This window comes from Charadrius vociferus, unplaced genomic scaffold (assembly GCF_000708025.1).
Source record: "Charadrius vociferus isolate BGI_N301 unplaced genomic scaffold, ASM70802v2 scaffold385, whole genome shotgun sequence".
Classification (NCBI taxonomy): domain Eukaryota; kingdom Metazoa; phylum Chordata; class Aves; order Charadriiformes; family Charadriidae; genus Charadrius; species Charadrius vociferus.
In genome coordinates this window covers 2,367,905-2,382,387 of record NW_009648925.1, presented here as the reverse complement: position 1 = coordinate 2,382,387, position 14,483 = coordinate 2,367,905, and the positions used below count along the sequence as shown (strand labels likewise).

Here is a 14,483-nt window from a genome sequence, read left to right as displayed (position 1 = left end):
GCCATTCCCCCTCATCCTATCACTACATACCCTTGTAAAAAGTCCCTCTCCAGCTTTCTTGTAGGCACCCTTCAGCTACTGGAAGGCCGCAATAAGGTCTTCCCAGAGCCTTCTCTTCTCCAGGCTGAATAACCCCAACTCTCTCAGCCTGTACTCAGAAGAGGTGCTCCAGCCCTCTGATCATCTTTGTGGCCCACCTCTGGTCCCACTCAAAAAGGTCCTTCTTGTTCTGAGGGCTCCAGAGCTGGACGCGGTACTCCAGGTGGGGTCTCATGAGGGCAGAGTAGAGGGGCAGAATCACCTCCCTTGACCTGCTGGCCACGCTTCTTTTCATGCAGCTCAGGATATGGTTGGCCTTCTGGGCTGCAAGTGTACATTGCCAGCTCATGTTGGGCTTCTCATAAACCAACACCCCGAAGCCCTTCTCCCCAGGGCTGCTCTCAAGCCATTCTCCGCCCAGCCTGTACTTATGCTTGGGATTGACGCAACCCAGGTGCAGGACCTTGCACTTGGCCTTGTTGAACTTCATGAGATTGGTGTGGGCCTAGTCCATGTCAAGGCAGGAGGGCTTGCAAGCAGCATGGTTCTCTCCTAGCTGCTAGTATGGAGGCCTCATGCCCACAGTGGTAGATGAACAGGACCATGACACTGCCTTTCCTCTGGTTGTGCTGGTAACCCAGTGCAAACCAGAGCACTCCTTCTGCAAGGTGCAGCTGCCTCGTAGTGACCTGATGTACCCGATACACCTGATGTTCAGAATAAAGCAGTAGCGCTTGTTGATGTGATGCTGGACTTGGTGCTTATTTTCTCTTCCCAAGGTGTCCCAGCTGCCCCAAATCGCCCCATTGCTCAGGAGAGAAGCTGCACCTCTGTGATCCTACGCTGGCTACCCCCATCCAGTACAGGCAATTGCACCATTTCAGGCTACACTGTGGAGTACAGAGAAGAAGGTAAGTGGTTTGAGCTGTGCTTGCTGGATGGGAGAATGAGAACAAAGTAAGTCTCCTTTATGGCACACCAGATCCCAAAAGCATCCTTGTCACCACTGGGGTGCCACTAGCTGTTGCTCACAGGTCCTGAAGTCTAAGGCCCAAAGAAGTCCTTCTATCATCCGGTCCAACTTCTCGCATATTACAGACCTTTCTATTTCCTCCAGTCACTTATGGCAAGTAAAGTGTGCTAAGCTAAAACATCACTAAGGCATCCTTTCATCATTTGCATTCTACCACCATGGTATCCATCCTTCCTGGTGAATGTTTCCTGGAAATGCACAAACAAAGCAGCATCATTATCTTTTTTATCTGCATAGAGTTGCAGATCCCTGCCTACTTTTCAAGCTCAGCTCTGAAATCCATTTGTTCTTCAATCCAACCATCCTTTTCCCCTGAAGAATTAAATAAACATTAAATGAACTGTTTTCCCAATATGCATAGGCATGTGGTCTTGAAAAGGCATTTGAAATGCTTCACATCCCTTTTTGCATTCTTCCTGCAAAGGGGTGAGGGTCCCTGGGCAGTAAACCTTGCCTTAGGTACACGGCCTGTTTTTTTCACCTTCATCCTTCAAAAAATCCTACCTCATGTTAGTAAATGTGCAAACTTAATCACTCCATCATATTAATACCTTCTCTTAGCAAATACTCTGCCTTGACCCTCACTGTGCCACCAGTGTGACTGGCATTTTTGTGAAAGAATAAAAGCTCTTCTATTAACAACAGCCACCAAAACAAACAGCAAAAAAGCAGCAGTGTTTTCAGTATTTCTCCCACTCCAAAGTAATCACTGAACCTTCCCTGTAAAACCAACCTTGACCTTGTAAGACCTGGCAATCAGAATTAGCCCACAGCACACACAAAATATATGGGTCATGGTAAATAATATAAAGGTAAAAAGCCCTGAACTTACTAAAATAAAACAAAATTTTATATATTCTGGAAAGAAATCATAGGCTGTGACAGGGATCAGTGTCCTAAGGGTCCTTTTCTGTTCTGTGACCCTGTACTGATGAATAAAATATTCCTCCTTTGGATGCCACAGGTTAGGCAATGGTTGGGTTTGTTTCTGTTAGGAGCAGAAACACATGACAGAGTCACACATTTCTTTGCTGCAATCCTGCTCATCTGCAAAAAGCCCTTACCAAGTCTCAGAAAGCTGGTTCTCCTCCTGCAGCTCCGGGTTTCACTGTAGCCACCATGTGTTCTGAAAGACTTCATTTGCAAAAGCCCTTTGATTGCACTGCCACTCTGTCACAACTTCACCTGGGACTCCCTTGTCCTTTTTTTTTTTTTTTTTTTTTTTTTTTTGCAGTATTTCTGCTACCAATTCTCTCACAGCAGAGCTGTCATCAAATCAGCTCTCTATTCCTGTCTTATCACATCACTTGTAGCACCCAGCCATGGCTAGACTGCTGGAGAGATCAACTTGTCCCTGGGCTGCGGTTTTTCCATCATTATCGGTCAAGTCAGGGGCATTTCCTTCTTCCCTCATTTAGCCAGACTGGAAGGTGGCTGCAATACAAAATAGATTCCTGTGGTTCAGTTCTGGTTGAATAGAAATACATCCATCTGCTGTAGTGTTGCCTTTTAAAAACCTTTTGGATTTTAACCTCCCAGGTTACTACATGAGTTGGGCAGAGAAAGCCTCTGCTCTGAGTTCACTTATTGAGACTGTTGCCTTCAGCTCTCCTTCTTTCCCTCCGTAAAATGCAGGTTCGCAAGTCTGGCAGCAGTCAGTAGCCTCAACTTTGGACACGTACCTCGTCATTGAGGATCTGGCCCCAGGCTGCCAGTATCAGTTTCGAGTGAGCGCCAGCAATCCCTGGGGGATCAGCTTGCCCAGTGACCCATCTGAATTTGTAAGGCTCCCAGAGTACGGTGAGTAGGGCACAGCGAGGAGGGGCTGATGCACGGAGGTGTCCACCTGTGTGGTCTGTATCGTGTGCTTTCATGGGTCCTGACAAAAACATTGATCCTGAACCTTGCAGGAATACAAGAACTAGCCTGGGAGAGGCTCAGCGCCGGCTCCTGCCACTAGAAAGACTTTTCATGTCTGCTCCTCCAGCAGGGCTCACAGCCTTTCTCTATCACAGAAACTATTGCAGTTTCCTAGCGGGTCCCTGCTTTCTATCCCAAGACCATTTCTCATCTGCATCTCTGGGCAACAGCCTCCGCATCCTGCCCAGTGTGTGTCCCGCCTTTCCACAATGCCAGTAGCATCAGCAGCTTCTGCTGGGCAGCCCAGCTGGGGTCTGCAAGTCAGCTTGCAAAACGTAGCCCCCCCAGCAATGCAGCCTGCATAGGGAGGCTGCAATGGAGGCCAGCCCCTGCGCGTGGTGCTGCAGGAATTTGGGGTAGAGCTCACCCACAACAGCGCTGTGAGCAGAGCCCACATTCCCCGTGTTTTAGTAGCTCCAGTCCATAACTAGGTTTGTGAGTGGCTTGGGTAGCCTGTGCTGGATGAAACGAGAGCTCACATGGTGTAGGTCTGCCTCCTAGTTCCACACAGAGATGCTTTAGACTGTCCGTGTGGCTCTTTTTAGCCCTAAATTGCAAGGACAGATTTGAATCCACCTTATCCACACCTTCCCCTGTGGAGCTCTGGCTTTTAGTGGTGCAACACATTGGAGCTGTGCCTGAGGAGTATGGAACTGGACTTCTAGTGGTAATGTTTGCTGTTTTGAGAAATATAGTCTCACACAATTTCAAAATATGCAGTTTATTGTCTAGAGGAAACTGTCGTTAACTTTACACTTTCTTGAATGTGTTTTGCTCTCCCAAAGACTCTGCTGCCGATGGTGCCACTATTTCATGGAAGGAAAACTTTGACCTCGCTTATGCAGAGCTGCATGAGATTGGGAGGTAATATTAACCATGCTTATCACTGCAATAAAACACCAGAACAATGGTTTGAAGCTTTTTCCTTGGAAGAAAGTTTAGGTTGCTTTTTGTAGTTAAGTTGAAAACTGCTGCTCCTTTCAAAGACCACCGCACATTAAGTACTGATTAAAATACAGACTAAATCCTGTTTTTCAAGATTAGTTGTGGTTTGAAGATTGCAGCCTGGCAAACTTGTGAACAATTAGGCAGCCAAATCTCTGACAGCCACTGCTAGCTCTCGCTGGTATCTCTGACATCTCTGAGTTGATGTGAGCTTTTGAAGTCATGACAATTTGCTGTTTCTGGATATGCTTAACCGCAAAGACTGAGTTTGCCCAATCACTTAGGCATGTGACTGACTTAAATCACATGCCGAAGCGTTTTGCTGATTGGGACGGTCAATTGAACAGGAGCCTAAATAAGAGCTGCGTATGTTGTCAGGCCTCAGTGCTCTGCGCGCACAATAGATAAGGGGCATGCAAACAATTCAGGTTAATGCAGTTAGTTCTTCATCTCAAAGATCAGAGGCGAGTAATTCTGGAGCTGAAAGGACAGGATTCTCTCTGGTTCTGTAGAAAGTGATGTATTGATAAGAGGCCAGCTTCAGCACATGCTTTCATTCAGTAGTTTACTTTCAGGAATGGTACTTGGCACTAGCCTGTGTGAGTTTCCTAAACGCTTTCACGCCAGCTTTTTTCTTAATTTATTACTGCGTGCCTGAAACACTGAGACAAAATGATAGGTTAGCGATTATTTAACAAGGCTTTTCTTCTAGTTGTCTGAGAAAGTTCGGGCTCTTTATTAAAGAAACTGGAGAAGGGAGACACACAGCTAAAAAAAGAGATAGCACCTGTAAAAGTGGTTGTAAAAGCAAATTGAACCCAGGGGAGATTGTTGCAGAGAACATCATATGGCTGCACAAAGCGAAGTGACACCGTTTGCTCTCAGTGTTTGCTAATCCCCAAAGAATCTCTACACCCAGGGTAAGAAGCAGAGGTTCTTTGTTGGAAAAGGTTATGAACAACTAGATAAGTCTGACTCCTTGTGAAATATTAATGCGACAAATCAAATAACACTTTGAAAATCAGTCTGTTATTGTATCAAAAACCAAGCATGATTAATTCATGAGGCCTCTTCATTATTCTGTGGTTTTGTTTTATTTTTTTCAGGGGGCGATTCTCCATAGTAAAGAAATGCGTTCACAAAGCCACCCGGAAAGACGTTGCTGTAAAATTCATTAGTAAAAAAATGAAAAAGAAAGAGCAGGCAGCACATGAAGCAGCTTTGTTACAGCACTTACAGCATCCTCAGTACATCACTATCCATGATACCTATGAATCTCCTACTTCTTACATCCTAGTTTTGGAACTGTAAGTACGTGGAGCTTGAATTCAAGTGTCTGGGTAGGAATCACAGCCCTATTAAAGCCAATGACAAAATTCACCCTGACTTCAGCGGGACAAAGAATTTGTCATCTGGTTTTTATTGATTATGACATCAAATGCAATAGCCATTTTCTGCAGAGCTTCCACTGCCCTCTCTTTACAGTAAATAAGATTCAGAGGGACAAATAAAACTGCTTTCTCCTCTGGTGAAGCTTGGATAATTGTATCAGCTGTTAGTTTGTCCCACTGAAAAGCAGCAGATTTATTTGGGCAGTTTTGTCCACCTTTTATAAATGTGTTTCAGCTAGATTGAAGCCTATATTGTTCTAATACTTCTTGGTGAAAAGAGCTGTGTAGCAACCATGCTTGCCCCCATAAGGAGAAATAGCAACCAAGATCCAAAATGCTTCTTTGTTGCAGTATATCCAACTAAGTATAGTTGCGCTATTTGCTTGTTTATTTACACAGATAAATAAAACTAGGTGGAAAACTTTTATTGGGTTAGTTTTCCCACAGAACATATTACCAGCTGAAAATGTCAGTGATTTTTTTTCTGCATTATGCAACCAGCTCTATAAATAAACAGATGAGTCCAAATAATTAAGAGGATCTGTTTCAAAGGAATTGCCTCTGTCTATTGAATGCATCCTTAAGCAAATGAGTTTACTTTGAGACTGTTGCTAAATTTTTCAAGGACCGGAGATAACAAATGAGGATTAATCATTCTACCACTTCCATGGCCTGCAGTATCTTGAGATATCATTAAATACTCATCAGATCTTGCATTTTAGTTTCCTCCATTTTTAGGTCACGAAGTTTCCATTGCAATTTTGTTTTCAAATATTAACTGTTCCTAGAGATATCATGTGATCTTTCACGTGCAGGGTTTGATTTGTTTGTAGGATGGATGACGGTCGTCTCTTAGATTATCTAATGAACCATGATGAACTTATGGAGGAAAAAGTCGCTTTCTATATAAGAGACACAATGGAAGCCTTGCAGTATCTTCACAATTGCAGAGTGGCTCACTTAGACATAAAGGTAAGAAGAAAAGAGAATGATGCTGTTATTCAGTGCCCTGGTACAGAGAGTTCCCAGCCGCACAGACAGGGAGCAGGTGCAGTCTGTACCCCAAAGAGATGATCACTAAATGGACAAGCACTATCTTTCAGACCTATTGACCAGAGAAAGGACTCACCGACCTGCAGCGCAAGGTCTTTTTTCTTCCTTCAGACAAGAGACGCACCTATTTTCTTGATTCACTGGTTTGTTCTCAAGAGTTTTCTGGATTTAATGATGGAGAAGGAGGACGTCTGAGACAAGAGTGAGATGTCACTAGTACCTGACTGAAGGGAAATTATAAGATAAACCCACGGGGTATGGTTTGGGCTCACACCTGTACCAACTCAGCTACCAAGCTTCTTGAGCAGAGCTGGCTTGTGCCCAGGCAGCTCAGGGCAGGCAAGAAGGAATGCGTGTCTCCCCCACATCTGCAGCAGTGCCCTGGAGAACCCAAAGCAAGGGGAGGGGAGGGTGCAGGGGAGGAGGAGGTGGGGAGGGCTGGCAGGGGCAAAGGAAAGCAGCAGCAGGCTCCATTGTGCTGCAGAGCCTGAGAGGGGAACTCGGTGGGAAATACACCCAGGGAGAGGTTCAGAGGAAGAACAAGCTGCATTGTGGAGAAGAAATTCAAGCACTCCCTGACGTGATGCTCAGTTAGATTAGCACAGCTTGTACCTCCTTTTGTTAGTTCACATGGCAGGAGGCACTGTACTGTCCTGGATTCAGCATTGTACTGCTGTCCTCACCAACATCCCAGTTATCTTGGAAACAGAGAATTAGCAATTGAAGTTATGATCAAATGTTTTGAGTTTTGTGATCTGCAACATTGATTCTGGTTGTCAGGGATACCAGATAATCTATAATTTTTTTGCAGACTTAAATGCCAATTAAAAATGGAGAATAAGAGATGAATTTAACTTTCTTGTATAGTGGACAATCTGGCTCCAAGGAGGTCTCTTCTCAACTCTCCAACCCCCGGGCATGTCAGATGAAGTGATGCTTTCATTCTTCTGCTGCCTACTACCACTACAAAAAAGAAATATTCCTTTTGTACAGTACCTTATGTGAGCATTAGTCCCAAAAGGCTAAATCATCCTGGTTTCTTTCAGTAAGATTGATTGTATTTTCTGCTGTATTTATAGGACCTGTCAAAAAGTAGGTATCACTTGGAAGTAAGAAACTGCACTGAAATGTCTATTTGATCATAAGATACTTCCCAGAAACAAGGTGGGAAGCCAATTTTCTGTGACCTATTTACAGTTCTCCTGAATGAGGGATGCTAAATAAAGCACCTTCTGTTGCTAAGTGGGAAGCAGGAGATGCATTGGTAGTGACAGCAGACATAGCCATGGACTGTCTTGTCCCAGGATCCTGCTCAAAACATGTTGATTTTGTCAATGCAGACGGCACAGGAGATGATCAAGCAGAGAGATTTCAACAGCAGTGTAGTGAACTTTGCTTTATATATACAGCCATAAGGCAGCAATAGAATATGCATGAGGATGAGGGGCAATAGGACAGAAAAGTGGAATCTAAATAAACCGATCAGAGATACACAAGTCTTATCAAAATGTAAAAATCTGACAGTGCTTTTAATCTGTAGAGATTAGTTTGGGAAAATAAACTGTGAGTATTTGGGACAAAGTGCAAAATCCCAGTGTGTTGCCCTAGTGCAAAAGAGGGTGTTGTCATTGCAACTTCAGCATTGATCTGAATTTACAGCAGTGTAAACAGCAGCTGAGCTGGTTCCTTGTTCTGATCTGTACCTCACACATCTGATTAAATGAGAGTTTTGATTAGCTATTAAACCTAAATGAAATCTATATATTTTATTCGCAAAAATATAATGTAGTTAAGTTTTTATTATTATCTTTTCAACAGCCAGAAAATCTGCTCATTGATTTAAGAATCCCGGTACCTCGTGTCAAGATCATTGATTTAGAAGATGCAGTTCAGATCACAGGTCACTACCACATCCACCACCTCCTCGGAAACCCAGAGTTCACAGCTCCTGAAGTTATCCAAGGCCTTCCTGTCTCCCTGAGCACGGATATCTGGAGCATTGGGGTCCTCACCTACGTCATGTTAAGTGGTGTCTCTCCATTCCTGGATGAAAGCAAAGAGGAGACTTGTATCAATGTGTGCAGAGTAGATTTCAGCTTCCCGCCCGAGTACTTCTCCGACGTGAGTCACGCCGCCAGGGATTTCATCAACGTTATCCTCCAGGAAGACTTCAGGAGAAGGCCAACGGCAGCCACTTGTTTACAGCATCCGTGGCTGCAACCGCACAACAGCAGCTATTCCAAGATCCCACTGGATACCTCCCGCTTGGCTTCCTTCATCGAGCGTCGCAGGCACCAGTACGACGTGCACCCGGTCCCCAGCGTCAAGAGTTTCCTGATGAGCAGGCTGAACCCAGGCACGTAATGCCTCCATCCCCAGGGTCTTACACTGCTGGTCCCGAGACAAGGCGCAGGGAGCGAGCAGGCACACAGCAGATCTGTCTGTACATAGTCCCGTATTCGGCATTTGCATTTCACGTGGCTTCCCTAACTGCAGGGTACAAATCATTGCCAAGGTGGCATTACCTGCCCAGTTCCTCGGGACCAAAGCAAAGTGGGTAACGGTGGCAGGTACCTGCTCTCTCTCCTTGGCGGGCTCCTCTTGGGACGTGTGCTATTGTCGCATCCACTGAGAAACAGGACCATGGGAAGCAAACACCAACTGGAAACGAGAGCCAAAATTGCAGTTGCCTTAATCTTTGTGAGGCAGCCTTATAAGAGATCCTCTTGATCTTGCTGAACTGATTTCAAAATGTACAAGAGATTAGGAGTAGGATAGTCGGGGGGAGCGAGACTAGGCTGACCTTAGCATGTACTGCAGAACTGGACTAAAGTCAGTTTTTGCTGAAATCGTTGCAAGCCTGCTCCAGGTTAACAGACAGATTTTGCACGCCCTGTGCGCCCGGGTCTGATTTCAGTGGGGACTTTGCCTGCTTAGGACATGCAAGCCCTAGTCAGTGCCGGATCGGCACCCGTGGTGGCGTGACTTTGATACACTCTTGTTGTGTGGTAGTGCTCAGACCAAAATCCCCCGTGAATCCTTGGGCTTTCTGCTGTGTCAAGTCAACATGCAGTACCTTTCAGAGCTATGATTAAGGCGATGAATTCATTGGAGCATACAGCTGGTTTTGACTAAGCACAATGGGACTACGATGGGTTTTTTTAAAAGCATTTTATAAACACTGTACAGAAATCTTTTGCAAAACCTGTGCATTGAGAAAAGGCTGTGTCCAATTTTTGCAGTATCTGTAAACTAGATGATGATGATGAAGACATTTTTTTCTATCACAGGTTTTCAGTATACATATATTGTATCATATATATAAATATATATATATAAAGGATCCTGTTCCATTTCTAGCTTCAGAATTGCTTGGCCCAAAGTCCATCTAAGCCTTTTGGAGTGCAGTAGGAGTGGTGAGTTCATCGTTGTGCTTACAGCTCAAAAATCGTTTTCAGTGTTTAAAGTATGTCATTTGTTTCATTTCCAAACTTGTAAATATCTCTCAGCTGCCGTTAGCACCTCATCACCAAAGCATTTGTGAGGATATTTTTACATCCAAAGCCTAATTTGTAATAAAATAAAAAATATTCACAATTAAAACATTTATCTCTTGCAAGCCAAGTTGCAACATCATCATATTGATGTTACAGTGACAGAGCCAGCCTTAAGTGTAACCAACACAGGGAGTCTGCAGTGACAAATCTGCAGCTCTTAGGCTGGCCAAATCTTCCTCTCTAGCAGTGGGACTGGGAAGGGAAACACCTTCCCAGCTGGGGCTTCCCCATCCTGATGTCTCACCATAAAACTCTACAGACTTGTAGGGTGACGATCAAAGAGGTTTTCCCCCCCTCCCCCCACAGCATGCAAGGACTTTGTCTTGGTGCTGAGTGCCATTGCTGTGCCTGTAATGGGAAATGTCAGTTGTTACCAAAGGTTGTCCTAAGGAAAAGGGCTTGATCTGACCATGTGTGCTCAGTATAGAGTCTCTTGTAAGGGCAAGAGTCAAATTTAATTTACCATCCAAGCAACTGCACTGTGAGCCTCCAATATATCTGCAGGAGCAAAAGCTGTCTCTGCCAGCAGGGGGTGGAGATACTCTGCAAGTACTGTTAAATTCTCAGGGCTCTGCTTGCCCTTTGTTTGATCCACCTCCAAGCTCAGTTTCATGGCAGGTAGGAGACCTGGCCCTTCTCTATCAGTACGCTGGAGTGGTCAGTATTTTGCTCGTGGAGAAGAAAGGCGGCACAGCAAAAAAAACCCAAAACCAACCAACATTCAGTGCCACATGCATGCAATGCAAGAACAGACCTTGAGGTCAGGGAGCCAGTCAGAAGGGTAAGCCCGGGTGCCTGAGCTGAGTCAGAAGTGGTGTACGAGGTTGTGTGGCTGATGGAGAGAGATCTAATACAGGGGGAAGTTGTGAAAAGGCTTGAAAGAGATGGTTTTCACAGAAGGCTAAACCTTCTGGGTCAGCTAGAACCTCTCTCAGTTCCCCTCTGTAGTGCAGCTGCTAATTTTCTAAGCAATCCAGCAACTCCTCTTCGACAAAGGCCAGACTCTCATCCTGAGCAAGAGTGTGACGTATGAGATTTCTTAGCAACTGAAACTACTTCAGACAGCAGTCATCAAGGGGTATCTTTAATCGGCACCAGCCTCAGGTACCTTTTCACTACAGGACTGTTTGTACTGCTTCTTATTTGTCAAAGCTGGCTCTTCATGCTGTGATAGTGCTGCCCTTAAAAAAATATTTATGGAAGTGTGGTTTATAAAACCCACAGCTTTTATTAGGCCTGCGGGTACAGTTTAAGCCACAGTCTTTCTGCTTGGCATTAATACAAACAAATTCTCATGTATCACATGAAACCTGGAGTTATTGATCATTTTGTTTTCCTACCTCCTGCATTAGCGTCTCAAACTGCAACAGCAGACGCTTTGGATGCATGGGGGGGGAAAAAGCTGGATTGTTTAAGGGGATATTTAAGCCTCTCATTGCTATCAAATAACAGAAAAAAAAAACCAAAAGGCTGGAAGAGGATACATGTTCAGGTATTGGTGCTCAGATTCAAAAAAGAGATTCCTTGACAAGGGAGAGCTGGAGGTGCTGAACTCGGAATTCCAATTTTAAATGTTACAGAGTTCCTTTTCCTCTATGGTTCTGCTTTTTCTATACTCATGTTAAGAGAACTCTTCCTGGGCACTGCTCTTCTTAGAGTACATTGAGGAAAACTTGAACCTCTCAGTACTTCCAGATATGTTTGCGATTATCAACCATTCTTGCATTTTATCTCAAAGATTTCTTTTGCCTGAATAACATCACGTTGACATGAAACGCTGCTGTATGATAAATACAGAGGAAGTATTCTGACCTTGCTCTCTTGAGGTCTCTTTCAGCCAGCCTGTGGCTTCACTGCAGACCCAACAGGTCCTGTAACTCTGTTGTAAAGAGGTTACAGAAGCTCAGTAAGGAGACCTGGAGTGAACTCACTGAGAGAGAAGCCCCACAGCCAACTCCCTTTATACCACAGCCAACCCCCTTTGCAGCATTCTTCAACTACTGGATTTTTTTATGCATGAAATATTGCCTGTTATAAACATGGGGAAACACAGTTTCTCATAAAGCTCTGTAAGCTCACAAAGCTGAGCAGCTGACTCCGAGGGGAAGATTTCCACCTGCAGCTTTAGCACTCAGGGTATTCCCAAGACAGTCGAGTGAGGTGCAATGGTAGCTGCACCCTGCAGTTTCTGCAGCAGCTTTAGAGCAACTAGAATGACCAACAGTAATGCTAGCAATGAAGCAGCACAGGCTCGGTGCAGACTAGCACTACATACATAGCCACCAGCTTCAGACATCTTCGCGGTGGTCTTACCCTGCACTGACATCAAAGTACACTTGCTCACAGCATCACCCCAGCGCTGGGCTGGGTGACAGGCCTGCAGGAAGGCAGCAGCAAGGGCACCAGCGAAACAGAGCTGGAGGGCACAGTGACATGTGGCGCTCATTATTTAAGACGGCCACGATTAAGGAATGCGCAGGGCAACAAGAAACTAACTCGCCTTTCTCCCTACTTGGAGCAGCCAGGCCAGATGGTTTCACTCTTAGCCATCAAATAGGAGATCTGATCACCCCTGTAACACTGTCAGCTCCCATCAGGTGTCCAAAGCACATGCTGCCCTGTGGGCAATCCCCACCTCTCCACCAAGCCCCCTATGTGTGCTACTACAGGGGTGACACACAGCAAGTTCAGGGTTTTAGACTTTAATATTTTAAAGCAATCCAGGCTTTAAAATTTATACAATTTCTCTCTTCCGACTTGTACCAACATCTTGTCTAGTCTTACTGCCCTTTTTCTTTTTAAATTACTCTATTTTTCTGTCAGTAACATTTACCTTTAAAAGCATTTTACTTTTAAACTAATGCTGAGACAAAGTCTGTGCCCTCAACTGACCTGTGTAAGTTCTGTGGCCTCACTGGAGTTCAGTAGCATGTCTGACGATGCTATTAGGCCTTTGTTAGATACCATGAATAAAGGCTAAATGCAGAACCGCACATTATGATCTGACTATATATAACCATTTTTTAATACCCTTGCAATGAGGGGATTGCATCAAGTGACCTGGGATAATATAAACTTCCAAGACAGATGTAAATGCTAGGCTGTATATACAAACGTCTAACATAATTAACGCACACAGGGGCTAACCACCTGGTTTTGTTTCTGTTCCTTTCACTGCAGAGGTAGATTCTCCTCTAACACAGGGCTTGGATTTAATTTCCAGCTCATTCTTTCATGTCGCATCAGAAAATGGTGCTTTCCCAAGGAAACAAAATAAAGTCCCATTTTATTAGGCTGACTGCACACTGCCATCAAGTGATGAATTCTCGTTCTGGGATCTGTATAGTGGTGAGTGTTACCATAGCGTCAGGATGCTGAATATTTGCTGTAACTGTAGTCTTTATTATGGAGCTAGTGAAAAAACAACATCTCTACTCAAGCCATATCTCACCTTCATGTCCAACTTCTGATGCTGGTGCTTTTACCTCTCTTTCTACCAAACCGTTCAGCGTTGCTCTGCCACTGAGGTCAATTTGCTGATAACTTTTTGAAGGCAAATGCAATAGAAAGTGCAAAAAAAATATAATTAAATCTCAGACTTATTCACTGAAATGAGAGCAAACAGTTGGAATATATTGATGATTTTTCAATCTTTGCAACAATCAACTGAAGGAGGAAAAAAGAAACAGTATTGCTAACAGCTCAGCATTTTCAAGGTGCAAAGTAATTCCACAGCCTTAATTATTTCAGTGTATTGCTGGTCTGCCTTAAATGTATCTTCAGTTTTATTGCAGATTTCATTTTGTATGCACACAATGTTGTTTTGTAAAGGTAAGTTTGTAAATATTTTCCTTTGTAAGTCTAATCACTCATGTGTACTGTTGTGAGGTGATTACTTGCTGTCCCATGTTGTTATTACTATTCTGCAGTATATATGATCATCTACAGCTGTACCTTCAAACTGTACATCTGTCCTTGCATCCCTATAAATAGAGTATACTAATGACGCGGTTTCTGGGCTTTTTTGATTAAATACGATTGTTCAGAGAAGAACGGGTCAGTCTTATTTCACACGTACAGCAATCTTCCCGAGGCCTTGAGGCCTCAAGAGCTCACTGATGGCTTTATTTGCCTCATCCTTCCCCGAGGGATGTTCACAGGACACCAGAGCAAGGGACCATCGCTCCCACCAGCTCTTTGCCTCGCGTAGGTCAACCCAGAAACCAAGCAGGCTTTGGGGAGCCACCCCGAGCACAGAGTCTCGGGTCACAGCAAACCCTCCCTGCAGGTTTCTGCTTCCTTGTGGAAAGATACGCCGCCGGGGGAGAGGGGGTGGGCCGGGGAAGACCTTCAACGCCTCCCCCGTGCGGGGTCCGCTCTCGCGTGGGGTCGGGCCCGGGATGGCGCGGGCTGGGCCTCAGGCCGCGGGGCGCTGGGCTCTCTGCCGTGCGGGGCTGAGCTCCACAGCGGGAAGGGAGCCCCGGGACCGCGTGGGGCCGGGCCCCGCGGGGATCGGTCCCGCCGGCGCCCGCAGCATCCCACGCC

At 45.0% G+C, this 14,483-nt stretch overlaps 2 protein-coding genes across 2 annotated transcripts in view; both read left to right on the top strand.

The window, feature by feature from the left end:
• Positions 1–8,745, top strand: part of KALRN (kalirin, RhoGEF kinase) — a 359,509-nt gene extending 350,764 nt beyond the window's left edge. The window contains exons 55-60 of the mRNA XM_009887315.1: positions 819–950; positions 2,708–2,872; positions 3,778–3,856; positions 5,044–5,244; positions 6,162–6,300; positions 8,200–8,745. Of these exons, the coding sequence (XP_009885617.1) occupies positions 819–950; positions 2,708–2,872; positions 3,778–3,856; positions 5,044–5,244; positions 6,162–6,300; positions 8,200–8,745 (1,262 nt within the window). The remainder of the gene's footprint in view (positions 1–818; positions 951–2,707; positions 2,873–3,777; positions 3,857–5,043; positions 5,245–6,161; positions 6,301–8,199) is intronic.
• A 5,593-nt stretch (positions 8,746–14,338) lies between these two features.
• The window catches only part of UMPS (uridine monophosphate synthetase), a 5,894-nt gene continuing 5,749 nt past the window's right edge, over positions 14,339–14,483 (top strand). The window contains exon 1 of the mRNA XM_009887313.1: positions 14,339–14,428. Within this exon, the coding sequence (XP_009885615.1) occupies positions 14,339–14,428 (90 nt within the window). The remainder of the gene's footprint in view (positions 14,429–14,483) is intronic.